Source organism: Narcine bancroftii, chromosome 8, assembly GCF_036971445.1.
Source record: "Narcine bancroftii isolate sNarBan1 chromosome 8, sNarBan1.hap1, whole genome shotgun sequence".
Taxonomy (NCBI): domain Eukaryota; kingdom Metazoa; phylum Chordata; class Chondrichthyes; order Torpediniformes; family Narcinidae; genus Narcine; species Narcine bancroftii.
In genome coordinates this window covers 137,518,925-137,535,796 of record NC_091476.1, presented here as the reverse complement: position 1 = coordinate 137,535,796, position 16,872 = coordinate 137,518,925, and the positions used below count along the sequence as shown (strand labels likewise).

The 16,872-nt window shown below is 38.4% G+C and overlaps 1 protein-coding gene across 10 annotated transcripts in view; it reads right to left on the bottom strand.

The window, feature by feature from the left end:
- sik3 (SIK family kinase 3) overlaps window positions 1-16,872 on the bottom strand; it is a 249,474-nt gene that overhangs the window by 20,177 nt on the left and 212,425 nt on the right. For all 10 annotated transcript variants that reach the window (XM_069894969.1, XM_069894971.1, XM_069894972.1 and 7 more), the window contains 5 exons: window positions 9,827-9,989; window positions 8,588-8,713; window positions 8,072-8,172; window positions 2,521-2,636; window positions 619-964 (listed from right to left, as the gene is read on the bottom strand). In XM_069894969.1, the coding sequence (XP_069751070.1) occupies window positions 619-964; window positions 2,521-2,636; window positions 8,072-8,172; window positions 8,588-8,713; window positions 9,827-9,989 (852 nt within the window). The remainder of the gene's footprint in view (window positions 1-618; window positions 965-2,520; window positions 2,637-8,071; window positions 8,173-8,587; window positions 8,714-9,826; window positions 9,990-16,872) is intronic.

Below are 16,872 nucleotides of genomic sequence, written 5' to 3'. Positions count from 1 at the left end.
TTGTTCGGTCACCTGCCAACATTTTTTCATAGCTGGATGAAGGTCCAAGCCCAAAACGTATGTTATGTATCTTTATCATTGCTGGATAAAGTACAGTTTGACCTGCTGAGTTTCTCTAGCATTTATGATTTTACTTCAACCACTGTGCCTGAAGATTTTCATGTTTTACTTTATATTGAAACACAAATTCAGAATAAAATTCAACTGATCAGATTAAATCTATGATTCTGAAATAGTTCTCAGTATTTCTTTACCTGTCGTCCATGGGTTCTGCATTGACGCGGCAAGGACAAATATTACTGATATAATAAACAAGTCAAATGGAAACCAGGTTGAAAATGTAACACCAAAAATACTTTGAAAATTTTTTCCCATCAAAACAAAAATTCCAGCTCAAGATCATCAGTTCTCCTCTTCCCACCACTCCACCCCATCCCCATCAATGGTTTGCAGTTTATTACAAGTGTAAGCTAATGAATGCTTAAGGTGATCTGCAAATGTGACAGAAACAGATCCAGTGCCTTAACAAGTCTGGAGGTTAGGGGATTCTTTATTAAATGCTAATTCAAATCAGATAGAATATTAAAACTTGGCCATCAGATTTAAATGTATTCTTACCTGTTGACCTCTGCACTGTCAGCACTCAGTTGCTTTGCCAAACCCCTATGTTGTCCAAGCCCAAGAGGTGGCATGTGCAACCCTCTCTGTGGAAGGGGAATCTGATTCCCTGAACTGATAATTCCACGGGGACGTGTGGTGTGCAGATTCTGCCCAGCACTTTGCAGCAAGTTGCTGCTGAGCATATCTGGCGGTTCCTGGACTTGAATTGTAACTGGCTGAGTTTGCGACTGCTGTGACAATCCAGATTGTAAATTCATTCGAGGAAGATTAAGGTTTGGGGGAGGTGGACTATTAGTGGGCTGTTGAAACAGACTTTGAAATTGAGATGGAGAGGCCGCACAACCTACGAAATTAAAGTATAAAAACAAATTATTTCAGACTGTATTAAGCAATGATCTAGTCATACCCAATCTAATGAAACATTTCCAACAAGACCCCACATTCATCTGGGAAGTTCCAAATAGCTTAATATTAACAGAGGCCCAATTAACTAATTATAGGTATGTGCCACTTAAAGTCCATGATATATTCTGTGAAATTGAGCATTATGTGATGTGGACATTGTGTAAACACCATATTACAGATATACTCTACTTTACAAATACTCACTTTACTCAAATTCACTTTTACGAAGAAACGTGTCTTTGTTTTTATGAAAGGATTTTCACTTTTACGAAAGCAGCGAGCCATTATAGAGGTTGCACCCCAAACAGCTCTTCCGCTCTCTCCTACATCCCAGTCTCCTGTACATCACACCACCTAATCTCCGAAGACTCAGCCTAACTAAACTATACATACATTATTTCTACTTTATAGGCTGTGTATTTATCATATAATTCCTGCTTTAAATAAATGTTAGTGATATTTTAGGTTTTATGTGTTATTTGGTATGATTTGGTAGGTTACTTTTTGGCTCTGGAATGCTCAAAATATTTTCCCATAGAAATCAATGGTAATCGCTTCTTCGCTATATACCATTTCTGCTTACGCAAGGTTCATAGGAACACTCTAGTTTTGTAAAGTGAGGTATTTCTGTGTACACTTAGCAAAGCTATATGGGATATTGTAGTGTAGCTATAAACCTTTTATTTGTAAGTAGGGATCAGTGTGGGGACTGACATGAGGGTGTGGAGAGACTGAGGTGGAGACCAACACAGAGCTGTGTGGAGAGAGTGGACAGTAGGATCAGTGTGGGTATATAGTATACAATTTCCTCTAGGTAGCAATCACATTTTCTAAATTGCTATGGACTTGCTTGCAGTAACTGATTATGGGACCAATGACGTGTATGCTGTCAAACGTTGCTCGAATGGATGTTAAGTAACTGAATTGATCTGCTTTGCTCAAAATCTCAAGACTCATATTCAACCAATAATTTAGAAACCATGGATTTCATTAAATTTGAATAATAAATTTATACATAACAGCATGGTAACAGGCCCTTTCGGCCCTTAAACCTATGCCATCCAATTGCATCCAATAGACCTACAACCCCCCAGTATGTTTTGAATGTCATTGCTCAAATAATTTTGGAATTACCCTTATTTTACTTATATGGTTGGAAAAAGCAATCAAAATTAAAATACCATTCCAAAAAAATGTTTGATCTGGATAATATCGCCTCTGGGGTGGCACAGTTAGTGCAATATTCTTACATCGCCAGTAATCAGGAGCGGGGTTCAAATCTCATGCTGTCTGTAAAATGTTTGTATATTCTCCTCGTGTCTATGTGGGTTTTCACCGGGAGCTCTGATTTCCTCCCACCCTTCAAAATATACCAGGAGTTGTAGGTCAATTGGGTGTAATTGAGTGGCAGGTGCTGGTGGGCCAAAATAGCCTGCACTCTGCTGTATGTCGAAATTTAATTTAAATTTAAAATTGGCATTGGACTATACTTACTGCTGGACTGCATGATGCCTGCGGTGCCTGGTGGAGGACTGTTATTAGACTTGCTGAACAGATGGTTGGTGGGATGGTTCGGAGGGGGACTTGACTGCTCATGCTGAATTCGTAACCTGCAAAATATATATTTTTCAAAACTTAGAGGCACATACAGGTAGTTTCAATTGATGATCCCTTTTCACGCAATTGCTGACACTTCCTGAGAAGACTGAAGGGGACAACTCTACTGGCCATCATAATGTCAAACCTCTACAGGACCATGGCATCAGTGTGATACATTTGCTGCAGAGAAATGAATCGGAGGTCCATCCACAGGACCACAAGAGTGGCAAAGAGGATTATTGGAGTCTCCCTCCCACTTCGACGCAATCTACTGGAATTGTTGTCTGAAGAGGGCAAACAAAATCATTGCGGACTCCTTATACCCCATGCATAGCATCCTTCAGCTCCTCCCACATGGAAAAAGATACAGGAATATCAGGATCAGCACCACCAGGCTGGAGAACAGCTTCCTCCCTTTGGCAGTGAGAATGCTTAATGACCAAAGGAACTGGTCACACTAACCATCTGAGGCACTATGCTGTGAATTGGCCTATGTGTTGTGTGGTTTTGTGATGGAAAGTGACAGTTTGCCTTTGAGAGTCATGGTGAAGGTGGACTGCTGAGAGAGTGGGAGATGGACTGGGCATGTGCCGAAGATGATCTAGAAATTTCTGGACTTGGAAGACAAACCACCACTGGCTGTGGCTGTTAAGTGGAAGCAGGCCCAAGCACGAGTCATTGTCTGGGAGGCAGTTTAGAATGTTGGGCATTTTAAAAGGGATAATCATTCCGAAAGCAGCCAGAAGGATCTGGTCCAAGCTTTTGTTCCTCTCTCTGCAAGCAACACAAGAAGACTACTTCAAAATTTGTACTCTCTCACTCTCAAAGATCTTTTGGCTTCAGTTTACCAAACAAACTGAATTTTGTTTACAATCTTTGCTTCAGTTGAGATCGAAGTTTTGTGAGTCTTGTGTGTTTTGAGTTTGTTTTGCGTCTAAGTTTTTTTTCTGTGGGCTGGTTGGAAATATAACTTAAACTTTGATCACATATGTTATATTTAGGCTGGGTAATTTATTAGTTTTACACTCTTATAGAGATTTGCATAGTAACCAATGGGCATTGTTATAAAAGGGGTTTTTATGAATTAAAGTTTGAAGGTGAATTTTTTGTTAATAAAATAATTGTTCATCTTTACACCTGTGTGATATGACTTCTTTGTGGTTGCTGGTTTGATCTTGTAACATAATTTGGGGGGATCGTCCGGGATCAAACCAATTTGGAAGCTTTAGGGGCGATTGGCTTGTGCTTAGTTATCAGTCATCTGAGTTTGACTCAACCTCCAGCTTGAAATTAAAAATAAATGGTGAGCGTATAAATCACCAGCAGAAAAAAACCCAGCAACTCTGAATATTGACCAGTTCATAGCTAACCCTTCAGTGGTTGATTTTAAAATGGCAAAAAAGTCAGAACTGATAGTTATAGTTGGCAAGTTAAAACTTCTTACAGTAAGAACTGGGATGAAAAAGAAGGAAATTGCTCAAAAGATTGTTAAGCACTATGTAGGAAGGGGGGTATTTGAAGAAGCTGCATAAGAACAGTTTCCAAAGGAGAAAACTTCAGAGGAAGTAAAGTTGGCTTTGAGAAAACTAGAGTTAGAGGTAAAAAGAGAGGCAGAAAGGAAAGCCGAACTGGAATCAGTAATGCAGGCATAAATGGAGGAAAGGGCAGCCACAAGGGAGGAGAGAGAGAAAGAACAGAAACATGAGCTAGAACTAGCTAAATTAAAGCAGACCCTAACCCAAGGAGAGGGAGAAGCCCAAAACCCATGTGCTGGTCAGGAGGAGAGGTTTCTGGTCAGTAGAGAAGTGACGTTATTCCTCCATTTGAGGAAGCTGAAATCGACCAGTATTTTCAGCATTTTGAGAAAGTAACTGTAAATTTAAAATGGCCACCAGACCAGTGGTCACTCCTGCTACAAAGTGTTCTTAAAGGGAAAGCCCAACAGGTGTATTCGTATCTCACTGTACAACAGCAGATGATTATGAATTTGTAAAGCAGGCTATACTCTGAACTTATGAACTAGTCCCAGAGGCTTATAGACAAAAGTTGAGGAGTTAAAAAATGCAGCAACCCAATCTTACCTGGATATTGCTTATAGGAAGGTTGTGTGTTTTGATCGGTGGTGTGCCGCAATGAAAGTAGAAAATAACTTAGATTTATTGAGGGAACTCATTCTGATTGAGGAGATTAAAAATTGTGTTCCTGACGATATTCAAGTGTACTTGGTAGAGAAAAATATAAAAACTTGGCAATAATTGGCTAAATTCGCAGAGGAATATGCTTTAACGCACAAGCCCAAGTGGACACCAGGTAAAACCTTTCAAAGGAATACTGCTGATAATCCAAGTAGAGTAGAAAGAAAATCTAGAAGTGAGGTTAAAGGAAGAGAGGAAGAGAAATGGGTGAAGAAAAAATTTTTGAGTGTTATTTGCCACTATTGTAAGAAGCCAGGGTACATAATAGCAAACTGTCCTGTACTGAAAAGGAAGAAAGAGAAAGGGGTGCTACTAACCGCTTGTGTTCAGAATGAGAAAGTTAGGGATATTTTTAAACCATACAAAATGACTGAAGGTTTCATTTCAGTTAAAGAAATGAAACAGATTACATCAGGCTTGCAAGATGGCAAGGAAAAATTTAAAAACTACTCAGGGAAAAATGAAAATTCGGTATGATCAAAAAGCAAGAATTAGGGACATTAAACCTGGCGACAAAGTATTGATTTTGTTTCCAATGCAGTCAAACCCTTTGAGAGCTCTGTTTTCAGGACCATATAAGGTGAAATCAAAAATTAACCAGGTCACCTATGTCATTGCGATGCCTGATCGTCGAAGAGAGACACAGGTCTGTCACGTGAACATCCTTAAACCTTACTTTGAGAAAATAACTGAGGAAGAGACTAGGATTCCAACCAAGGTGCTAGTTAGAGAGGAAAGTATGGAGGTGATAAGTTTCGTGGAAGGTCATGGAGCACAGAAAGTGATAAGCCCCAGGCTGAAAAATTCCATAGTTTTGCAAATCTTAGAAACCAAGTTAATGCATTTGACTAAATGAGAAAGGGAAGAAATGAAGACATCACTTATGAAATTTAAGAATATATTCTCAGATGTTCCAAGAACTACTTTGGCTTGTTATGATGTGGAGGTGGGTGATGCTAAGCCTATTAAGCAGCATCCTTACCAAGTTAATCAGGAAAAGACCAGATTGTTGGATCAAGAGGTGGATTATATGCTCAAAAATGACATCATCCGAAAATCAAGTTCAAATTGGAGTTCACCCTGTGTTCTGGTGCCTGAGCCAGATGGCTCAATTAGGTTTTGTACAGATTATCGAAAGATAAACACGGTGACAAAGACTGATGCATTCCCTATTACCAGAATAGATGATTGTATAGATAAGGTGGGGAAGGCAAAGTTTCTTATAAAGATTGATCTCTTAAAAGGATACTGATGTATTCCTTTGACAGAGAAAGGCAGGGAGATTTCTACATTTGTTACACCTTTGGGATTGTATGAGTATAATGTTATACCTTTCAGGATGAAAAATGCACCTGGCACATTTCAGAGCATGATTAATGCAGTAATTCAGGGTTTGGAGCACACAGGAGCCTATATTGATTATTTGGTAATTAGTACGGATACATGGGAAGAACACATGCTTGAATTAGAGCATTTATTTCAGAGACTGATGGAAGCACACCTCACAGTGTATTTGCACAAGAGTGAGTTTGGACATGCCACTGTAATTTATCTGGGTTATATAGGACTGGGTGTGGCTGTGAAATGGAAGGAGGCCCAAGCTTGAGTCATTGTCTGGGAGACAGTTTAGAATGTTGGGCATTTTGAAATAGAAGAACATTCAGAAGGCAGCCAGAAGGATCCAGACCAAGTCATTGTTCCTCTCTCTGCAAGCAACACAAGACCACTTTGAATTTTGTGCTCTCTCTCTCTCTCTCTCTCTCAAAGATCTTTAGACTTCAGTTTACCAAACAAACTGAATTTTGTTTACGATCTTTACTTCGATTGTAATCGAAGTTTTGTGAGTCTTATGTGTTTTGTGTTTTTTTTGTTTCTAAATTTTGTTTCTAAATATAACTTAGACTTTGATTACATATGTTATATATAGGCTGGGGAATTTATTAGTTTTACACTGTTATAGAAATTTGTACATTAACCAGTGGGCATTGTTATAAAAGGGGGGTTTTTGAATTAAAGTTTGAAGGTGAAATTTTGTTAATAAAGTAATTGTTCATCTTTACCCCTGTGTGATATGCCTTCTTTGTGGTTGCTGGTTTGATCTTGTAACATATGAAACAAAATTAATGTAATTATTTCTATGTATGAATACTTGTCCTGCACATGTATTGTTTGTCTGTTTGTATGTTAGGTCTGGTTGTGTGTCTACATATTTTGTACCGAGGACCAGAGAATGCTGTTTCTTTGTGTTGTACTGGTGCCATCAGATGTCAATAAACTTGATGACTAAACACTGAACTGTAGAGATGTCCTGTGATCCTATTTAATAGAAACTTCCTAAAAATTGATTTCAACTAAAAAAAATTGGGTTTTATGAGCTGATACAATATTTTGTATCATGGTTGATCTATGCTTCATATAGTAAGTTTTAAATCTGTTTTTTTTTTAAATGTCATGTTAAGTGTGTTTTGAAATAAGCTTATAAAAAAGTTTTAATGTTCCAAGCATAATTTCAGAAATCCTTCCAGTGTTATTGTTCTAAGGCACTGGCTATATTCTAATTAATAGAGTTTAATATACATTTAAAAAGTATACTTATCAAAAGGGCATTTGATTCAAATTGGCACTTCATTAAATTATTTGAAAATGTTAAAGCACATTCTAAAAGTGGTACTTCCAAAAGAGTCTCATTGCTAATAATAGTAGCATCATTTTTTCTTGTGTAATAAAGGATTTAAGGAAAACATAAAAGTTGAAGGTGTCAAGCAAACCCACATTGCCTGTTGCCACCTTGTTCCTCAAGTGATTTAACATGCTGGTGCATTCACTCGAATTTCCATCGCAGCTTATTCTTCATTAAAGTATTTTAATACATTCATACATCAAATTATGAAAAGGAATTATTCTTTGACAATAATTTGTTAAATTATTTACTGATAAACAAATCCCCTGGACACAAGGAGATCTCCATGTCCTTCTTTGAAAAATGGTTCTTTAATGTTCATTTGAATTGTCAGAAGAGAAGACTAACATCTGGTCTATCAGCAGGACAATGTGCTTTTAAATTGTTACCTTTGATTATGAGAGCTCAAAAGCTGGTACGAGGCTTAAACACACAATTAAAGGATCACAGATGACAGTGGATTAGACACAATATTAATAAAATTCTTAACATATGGTGATACAAAATAGAACTATAAAGGCATTATTACATGGTTAGTCCAGCCAGAGTAAGATATACTGGGATTGCTCACCTTTGAAGCTGGTGAGTGATTAATGCTGGTTGGTTCTCCACATGTTGTACCAATGAAGCTGTTGACAATGGAGGTGAAGGCTGAGCTGGTCGAATACATTCCTTTAAAGGAAATAAATGAATGGTTGCATTAGACAGCAGAAAATTAAATAGGAGTCAAAATATGCCCATTCACAGCCATAACTGCAATAGTCACAATTTTATTGTTATTTCAGTATTTTATGTTAAATAAAATTAAGCTCTATAACTTTCCATATCCTGGATATCTTTCCTCCCGTATTCTGACACAGCTGGAAGATTAAAAAGACGATTTGAGGAGGTTGGAATATTTTTCTTTCACAAAACCCAACAAAAAATCCTGTTGCACAATTGAATTTTTAAAATTTCAATAATTGCTGCTAACACCGGTCAAGCTAATAATGTCACAACTTTCAAGAAACATTCTCTCTGAACCTGCTCTTCATAATTGAAAATCCTTACAATTACAGAGCATGCAGTGCTTTAAATCATTATCTACCTGAATCTGTTGGTGTCGGATTTGCTGCTGCTGTTCTTGTTGGTAAAGTATGTGCTGTTGTTGTGTTTTCTCAAATATCTTTTCATCCATTGCATTTCCATAGATCTTTTGTAAATGTTCACATTCCTAAAAATGAAAAAAACTTAGAAGTGGTCATTTGAGACAAGATTGGCAATTTAAAATTTTAAAATCTCTCATCATCAAACCAAATAATTTTTTTTGATCAAAGTTCAGAAATTGCTTGAAATTTAGATGGAAGGTAAATTTTGTATGTTGATTTTTATTTTCTGAACAATCTTCATATAATACATGAATCATAAAGCATTTAAAGAATATGTTTACCTGGTGCAATGGGAAAATATCTTGCTTAGTGATGATGGTAAACAGTGCCACCAACTCTCAGTAGTCTTTTTCCTATTTGTAGTTAAGGTTTGGCTTATACATTCACTTTTCATGGAAAATTATGCAATGGCTTAAAAAGGCAGTTGGGCATCAAATTTCTCAATAAATTCTCTGTAATGATTGCTGGCCTCACCAGTAATATTCAGATCATGAATTATGAAAACAAAATTAACCATTTTCATTTTTATCACATAACACTGCCCAATTATCATAAAGCAATAAATTAAGTCTATACCTGTTACCCAATTTATGTTCTGGAAATTTTAAAAATAGTGGCTTCCTTATAAAGTTCTAATAACTATAATGGATAAAATTAAAATAAAGATTTCAACACCTGTGGTCTCTATCTCGATTCATCAGGATGCTGCCTTAAGTGGAGGACTTAATTATGGGAAGAGACTGGATAGACTGGGCTTATTTTTACCTCAAGCCAAGGAAGCTGAGCGGTGAACTAAATCAAAATAATTTCTAACAGCAAAATAGGAATAGAAAAAAATCTTTTACCCATTGTAAGGGTATCAAAAGATACAGAGAGGCTATCTTCTGGAATGCTCTGCCAGAAGAGGTCCATTTGCTGCTTTTAAGAGATATTTAAAGAGGCAGTTAAATAAGCTAGAAGGATATTAAGGCAAAAAGGAGTAGCCTAAATGGACAAAAGGTCAGCATAGGCATGGTGGGTTTCAGGGCCCTTTTCTGTGCTGGTGGATTAATTTACTGCCACCACTGGTAATAACTAATGAGATCAAGTAAATTACTTCCTAGTCTTAGGCCTGCAGGAAGATTCAGTCTCGCCTTGGCAGCTTGACTTTTTCAAAACAGTGCTGTCAGATAACAGACCTGCTGTAACTGCTTTATGCTGCTATTTGTATTTGTGCTTTTCTCCATTTTCTCTAGATGAGCTTTGAATGCCTGTATGGTAGCAGCACCATCCGAGAAACGGCGAACTGGAGAGAATCTTTCAGTTGGAAGGTGGAGAGTGTTGGGGTCTTTGTAACAAACACTGCAAAAGAGATATTAGAAAATAAATAAGTTTTGTGGAAGTACCAAAAATCAAAGTCCATCCACAACTTTAATCTCAAATCTGCATCATCGTTTCATTTTACAGCTGTGTAAAGGTCATGTCTCGGGTCTTTTGCAGCTCTTTCCACATCCCTACACATGTAATTCTTGTTAATTATTTACTATTTATTTTCCTCCATGCAAACAATATTATAGAACTCATTAATGAGAATTATGTGACTTTATGAAGTATGAAATACTTTACAAGTAGAAACATATTTGATACAGAGAAAATGCTACAGAAAGAGAAAGCATTTCTCGACCTGGACTTTTATTATGGGTAAATTTATTAATCTATACTCCTATGGGTCTTACAATAGATGTATCCACCTTCCACCCTGACTGGGAGAGGAAGAATTTACATATTGAACACTAAAAGTGTTTATTTTTTACCTTTAAAAAAAGTCTTAGATTACGCCTCTAAATAAAAAAAATAACCAATCATACCATTGGATCTGCCAAAACAACACCATTCAAATTCTGAAAAACATTTCATTAGAGCTACAACTGAACCAACTTTACCTCAGCATTATTTGCTGGGCTTAGAAACACCTCATGAAGTATTTTTTTAATCCTAATTCTATCTTTCCATCAGCTCCTATACAATTAAAAACTGCAAATTCTAGCTTACACATGTTAAAATTGAAGATAATGTCTAATATTCTCTCAGATGGTTGCAAACACTCTCATGGCTCATCAGACTATTAAAGTCCTGGTGATTTATTATACATACCTACATATGAGATACCCTGATATGATATTACTCTTGAAATTGTTAGGGAATAAATGTGTTGACTTGATTGCAGAAAATAAATAGTAGATTATTAAGAATTCTTCTATGATGTGCTCCATTTTAGTATTCATAATGTGAAATAATATTTTAATAAAGGTACTGTATAATCTTGATGTGATAGTGTAACTTCCAAAAATGTTAATTTCAATGATAATCACCGTTCACTGTCAATTCCTTCACTGAATGCTGTGACCATTTAAATTCATTTGCAGGGTTGAACAATAATTAATGAGTCAATGCTAAATTGACAAAATATTTTAATTGTCAAATATATTGATTGCACACTGGGTACCAATCAACATTAGCTCCTGCACATTTGTTTTAGAATTATTTTTCTGCAACCACATGAAAAATTACAAGAGTAAATATTACCATTATTTCAAGGGAATTTGAAGACTATCTCTTGGTAATGAATTATCTTGATATTAAAATGAATAATGAAACACCATTTTAAGTAAACATTTGAAGAGTTACAAAACATCTGAGGAGTTGAAATATTTTAAAAAATTTAAGTCATAATCTGTATTACAAATTTAAAATTTATTCACCAATGAACGAAGATTACAGAATTTTAGGATCATGGTTCAAAAGATAAGGATCTCAATTATTCTGACATTTCCATTTATTCAGTAAGTAGAACTAACAAGTCCTAACAGCTGTTGAATTGCATTGCAGTTAGCAATTTATTGCTATTAGCAGCTTCCAAATGTTTAACATTTATTTCCATTACTGAGAATTACAAAGAGTATGCAAACATGTGGTTAATTTGATTACCGATTGTAAAATACATTGTCTGCTTTTATATTGTAGTTCTGCAAATCTGTTGCATTATATCTGATGGAATAAAAAATTTTGAAAGTAAATTCTTTTTCAAGCCCAAATGAATTTGTTAAATTATTAGATTTTTAAAGTTGTACATTTGCTAACATTAATGCCAATTCTTTCATGTAACATTCTCTTCAGATAATGGTACAACAACTGGATCACAGTTTAGCCTGTAGCAAACACCATTCGTGAAATATTCAGTGTCTGTCTTGTTCAATTATCTTTTATCTTTGGGACTTACCCTTCCCTGCCTCTGTAATGTACAACCACCAAGATCAATGATGGTCTCTATTTGGTATCTTATGTTTTTCTTACTTTGGCTACTCCACAGCCAACAGCACACTTTTCATTACTTAAGCCTTAAAAAGCCTGGAAATTTCTCTTTAAATACCTTTGTATTTCCTCCATCCTCTTTAAAAACATACAATTTTGATCAGTGATTTTCAGCAGTATCTGAACCTGTCAAATTTGATTTGATAATTCTCTTTGAGCTGTTTCACAATGTTATAAATGCAATTGCAATAGTTGTTCCAATAGAACATTAATAACCAACATTAGATTTAAAGATTAAAAAAGTATTTATTCTCAAATAGCAAATGATAAAACCAGAATATATACATTAAAATAGTGAAATATATTACAATATTGGAACCTAATTTTTTTTTAAAGTGTGGAAAATACTCAGCAACTACAAATTGGGTAACAAGTTTACGTATCAGGTTGATAAACTTTCATCATAAACTGAAAAAAAAACTTACAAATGACAAAAGGATGAAAGTCAAAGAAAGATAATATGATTAGTAAAACACAGAAGATCAATCTAGACATGTAATACTGTAATTGGAAGCAGCAGAGTCTTGAAAAGAGTGAAACATGTTAGGCTGCAGATGCTGTGATTGTAGTAAAAACACCAAAATGCTATAAGGAATTCAGCTGGTCTTTTCAGCATCTATAGGAGACAAAGATCTATTGCTGACATTTCAGGCCTGAGCCCTTCTTCAAGGAAAAAACAGAAAAGGCAGAAGCAGGATATATCAGAAAGTCTCAGAATTAAAACAATGGGAGAGGGACTGTAATGGAAGATTTAAACCATGTTTTTTTACTTTTGCAGCCTTTGCTTCTCCAAGGCTGAGAACCTGCTTATTTTTTAGAATCAGCAGACATAAGCTAAATTCCACCGAGGGGCCAGAGATGCTGTTATCTGACAAAAGGACATCTGTGTACCAAGAACATTTAATCTTCCTGCCTGTTTTGGTCACAGACTGTCAGAGGCCTAGCCTTGACGCAAAATAAACCATTGTATTCAAAGCGAGTAAGCAGTTTTTGGATAATATAAGCCATGGTCCCGCTGCTGAAGTTTGAGACTCTCCAAGAGGTGGCAACATCTCTCAGCAAGAAGAAGAACTTCTAGAGTCCAGTTAACGTCCCGGTCGGGGGAGGTGGAGAAGCTACTACCAGCGCCCCGACAACCGACTACAAGTGTGCGGTCGTTGCCTCGCTTCGGCAGTTGGGACCAGTCCAGGCATTAATAAGTATAATTGGGAAGGGCTTGCATATTGTAGTTTGATATCAGCTTTAGAATTTGTAATAAAAATTTGTATAAACTGAAGTGCTCTTGGCGTGTGTGTCTATTTTCTTTCAGTAGCTCAAACACTGTGACCAATCTAAAACGAACAAAGTGAGAGGTACAAGTTTACCCAGGACAGGGACTAGACCAACAAAAGGTGTTAATTGGATGTGATAAGGGACTAGATATAGAATTTATCATGTCTGTGAGAGAGGAGACAGGGAATGGAGAGATGACGGGGGATGCAGGTGGTGGTTGGGTGGGGGGAGATGTTTAACAAAAGCCAGAGAAGTCAATATTAATGCCATCCAGTTGGAGGGTGCCCAGTTGGAAGTTGAGGTGTTCCTCCAATTTATGGGTGGTCTCAGTCTGACAGTACAAAAGACCATGGACAGACATGTCGGCAAGGGGATGGCATGGAGAACTGAAATGGGTGGCCACTGGGAGATCCATGCTATTGCCACACCAGAGCCGAGGTGCTCAACAAACCGATCTCTCAGTCTGCATCCAGTCTCTCTGAGTAGAGGAGACCATAGCAAGAGCATCAAATGCAGTAGATGACCCTTGCAAATTCACAAATGAAATGTTGCTCCATTCAGAAGGACTGTTTGGAACCCCAAATGGTGCTGAGGGAGGAGGTGTGGGCGCAAGTGGAGCATCTCATGTCTAGTGGTGGGATCAGGTAGTAGGTGGCGGAAATGGTGTAGGACAGGGGTGTCAAACTCAAATTCAGAGAGGGCCAAAATTAAAAACTTGGACTAAGTCGAGGGCCGAACTAAATATTTATTGAAAATTTTCAACAACATCTGCATGTTTTCTCTTCTTTCAACATATGTAATGTTAAACTTTTTCTTATTAAAATAAATGTTTAATAATAGTTTTGGATAAACTCTTTCCAGAAGCATTAACAAATGAGAAATAAAATATTCAATAAATAATATTTCTCTATAGAGGATTTGTCAAATGTTGTTAGTGTGCTGTCGATTAGTAAAATCTGAGGGCTATTGAGAATGTGGGAGAATAACATGATTCCTGAAACAATCAAATGGGTGACTGATTGTGGGCATGAACTCTAGCAGGGTTATTTGCCATGCCCTTTTTCCATTGGTACAGATATCCTTTGATTTACACACTTTTCAAGTTTTATGCCTAATGAGCTTGTATCCAGGTGCAGGACCATTTTTAACCAGGAATATATTTATCACTGTGACTTGAAACTATTGGAAGATCGTTTTATCCTGAGATTAAAGTTCATAATATTTACTCAGGCCTGTGTGCGGGAGGGCGGGGTTTGCGGGCGATCGGGTTGGACAACGACAGTGCGGGGGCATCGGCTCTCGCTGCAGGGCGGCATCTTGGCGGATCAGCGGCTCCGTCACCGTGAGTCGCGGGCCGGCCTGCGGCAGGGAGGGGGAGTGGGCAACGGTCCTGGAGAGGTCAAGCCCCCCCCTGAGTTTCTGCCAGACCCCCCTTGACCTGCTGAGTTTCTGCTGGACCCCCCTGACCTGCTGAGTTTCTTTCGGACCCCCCTTTGACCTGCTGAGTTTCTCCCGGATCCCCCTTTGACCTGCTGAGTTTCTCCCGGATCCCCCTTTGACCTGCTGAGTTTCTCCCAGCCCCCCCTTGACCTGCTGAGTTTCTCCCGGACCTCCCTTGACCTGCTGAGTTTCTCCCGGACCCCCCTTGACCTGCTGAGTTTCTCCCGGACCCCCTTTTCTTTCCGTGCCGGTGTCCCAGGACCTTTCCAGGGCAGTCTCCGCGCTCAGGACCGCGCTGGGATCCCGGTCAGCGGTGGAGGAGCAGGTGAGCGCGGCTATTCCAAATCCAGCCCACGCCTCTCCAGAGATTGGCGGGGGGTTCCACCCTAACTGCCCGACCAGCCTCGCTCTCCACGTGTACTCCGGGCACCCGCCGCTGGTCCGGTGGGAAGGCGCAGGGCAGCCGGCGGCCCCATCACCCGGCTGGGAACCCCAATCTTCCCTCCGGCGTCCCGACTCCATCTGCAGCTCCAAGAAACGCTGTGCCACTGGGGTTCCGGGTACTGGGAAGCGGCCTTGGCTTCCTCTGACACCGGCCAGGCCGTGCTGCGGTGGGGGGGTGGGCGGGGGGACACAACAGCGTGTTTATAAAACCACCCACCTCTACTTTTCAAGGACCAGGATTTTTCTCTCTCTCTCTCACCCTGGGACACAGCGGTTACTGTGCATGCGCTATACTGGCACGGCAGCCAGCGGGCCACCTCTAATACATTTTTGATATGATCTTGTGGGCCAAATATAATTACATCGCGGGCCAAATTTGGCCCACGGGCCAGAGTTTGACATGTGTGGTGTAGGAAGATGGGTTGGATGCGGAAGCTGATGGGGTGGTAGGTGAGGACAAGAGGAATCCTGTCCTTGTTGTGCATGGCAGCGGAGGGGGCCAGGGCAGATGTGTGGGTAATGGAGGATATGTGGGTGAGTGCCAAGGTGATGGTGGTAGAGGGAAAGCCACATTGTTTGGAAGAATCACGTTTACATTTACATTGAGATGGGAGAGATGAAATATATTGGACCCATGATGAGCAGCGTAGAAAGCCAAGGATAGACGGATCAGCGTGGGAGCGAGGCGCATGATGTAAAGAGAGCTAAATATGGTCAGTTGCTGGAATTATTCAAAAATATTGCATGATTGCTGCAAAGGTTATGATTGGTATCATGTTTAGTCGTGACTAATGTTTCAACAGTATTCATAAGTACTGTCACTAAATTCTAAGCTATGCATGTAAAATGTCAGGGAATTGAACTTTATCACCTACACTGGAACCGATGATATATTTCCAACCCCTAATTCCTTCCAAAACACTTTATGGAACCACTGTCTATTGCTTATTATTGAGGGTATGGAAAAAGTAGACCCTTCTGTCCCTAAAGAAGAAGAAGAAGAAACTGGGACAACTTCTCATCCATTAACCAGAAAATCAAACTTGATACCCATCTCTTTCCCATTCTTTTCACAGATCTGCCTACAGACAGATCAGTGTGGGAGTGAGGTGTATGATGTAAAGAGAACTAAATTCTCCCATACCAGGGTCATTCTAACAGTAGATTTCCAACAAGGTCGTTGACTCTGAACAAACCTCTGATATGGCAGTTCACGAGTAATTAGGAATGAATAGTAAAATTTTCTCCCATCAGTGAGGCCCACATCTTTTGAATGAAATAAACAAAAAACACAATGAGCCAAATAAAAACGTACCCTTCATTTAAACAGGTTGCTACAGAATGTGCAATAATTTATTGCCACTTAGCCTTGGAAATATTTCTATCACCCTCCACCCCACCCTGATTTCAAACTTGAGATTTTCATCAGAATCTCAGCAAAAAAGAGGCCATTTGAAATGCTGTATCTAAGTCAATGCTTCCTCCACAGTGATGTGATCTTACCTCATTCTTTTCTTAAATGTTTGAACTTCTTTTTCATACTTTATTCTTATAAATGTTCTAACATAATGATCTCTCAACTGTCATTCATGATTATACACTTTGTATTTTATAACTCTTTTTTATTTCTGATTGCCCCTTTACACTGAGTCCTTACAATGGGTAAAATAAAAATCAAAAATTACGTTTGCACATGTAGTCCATGGCATAAATTATC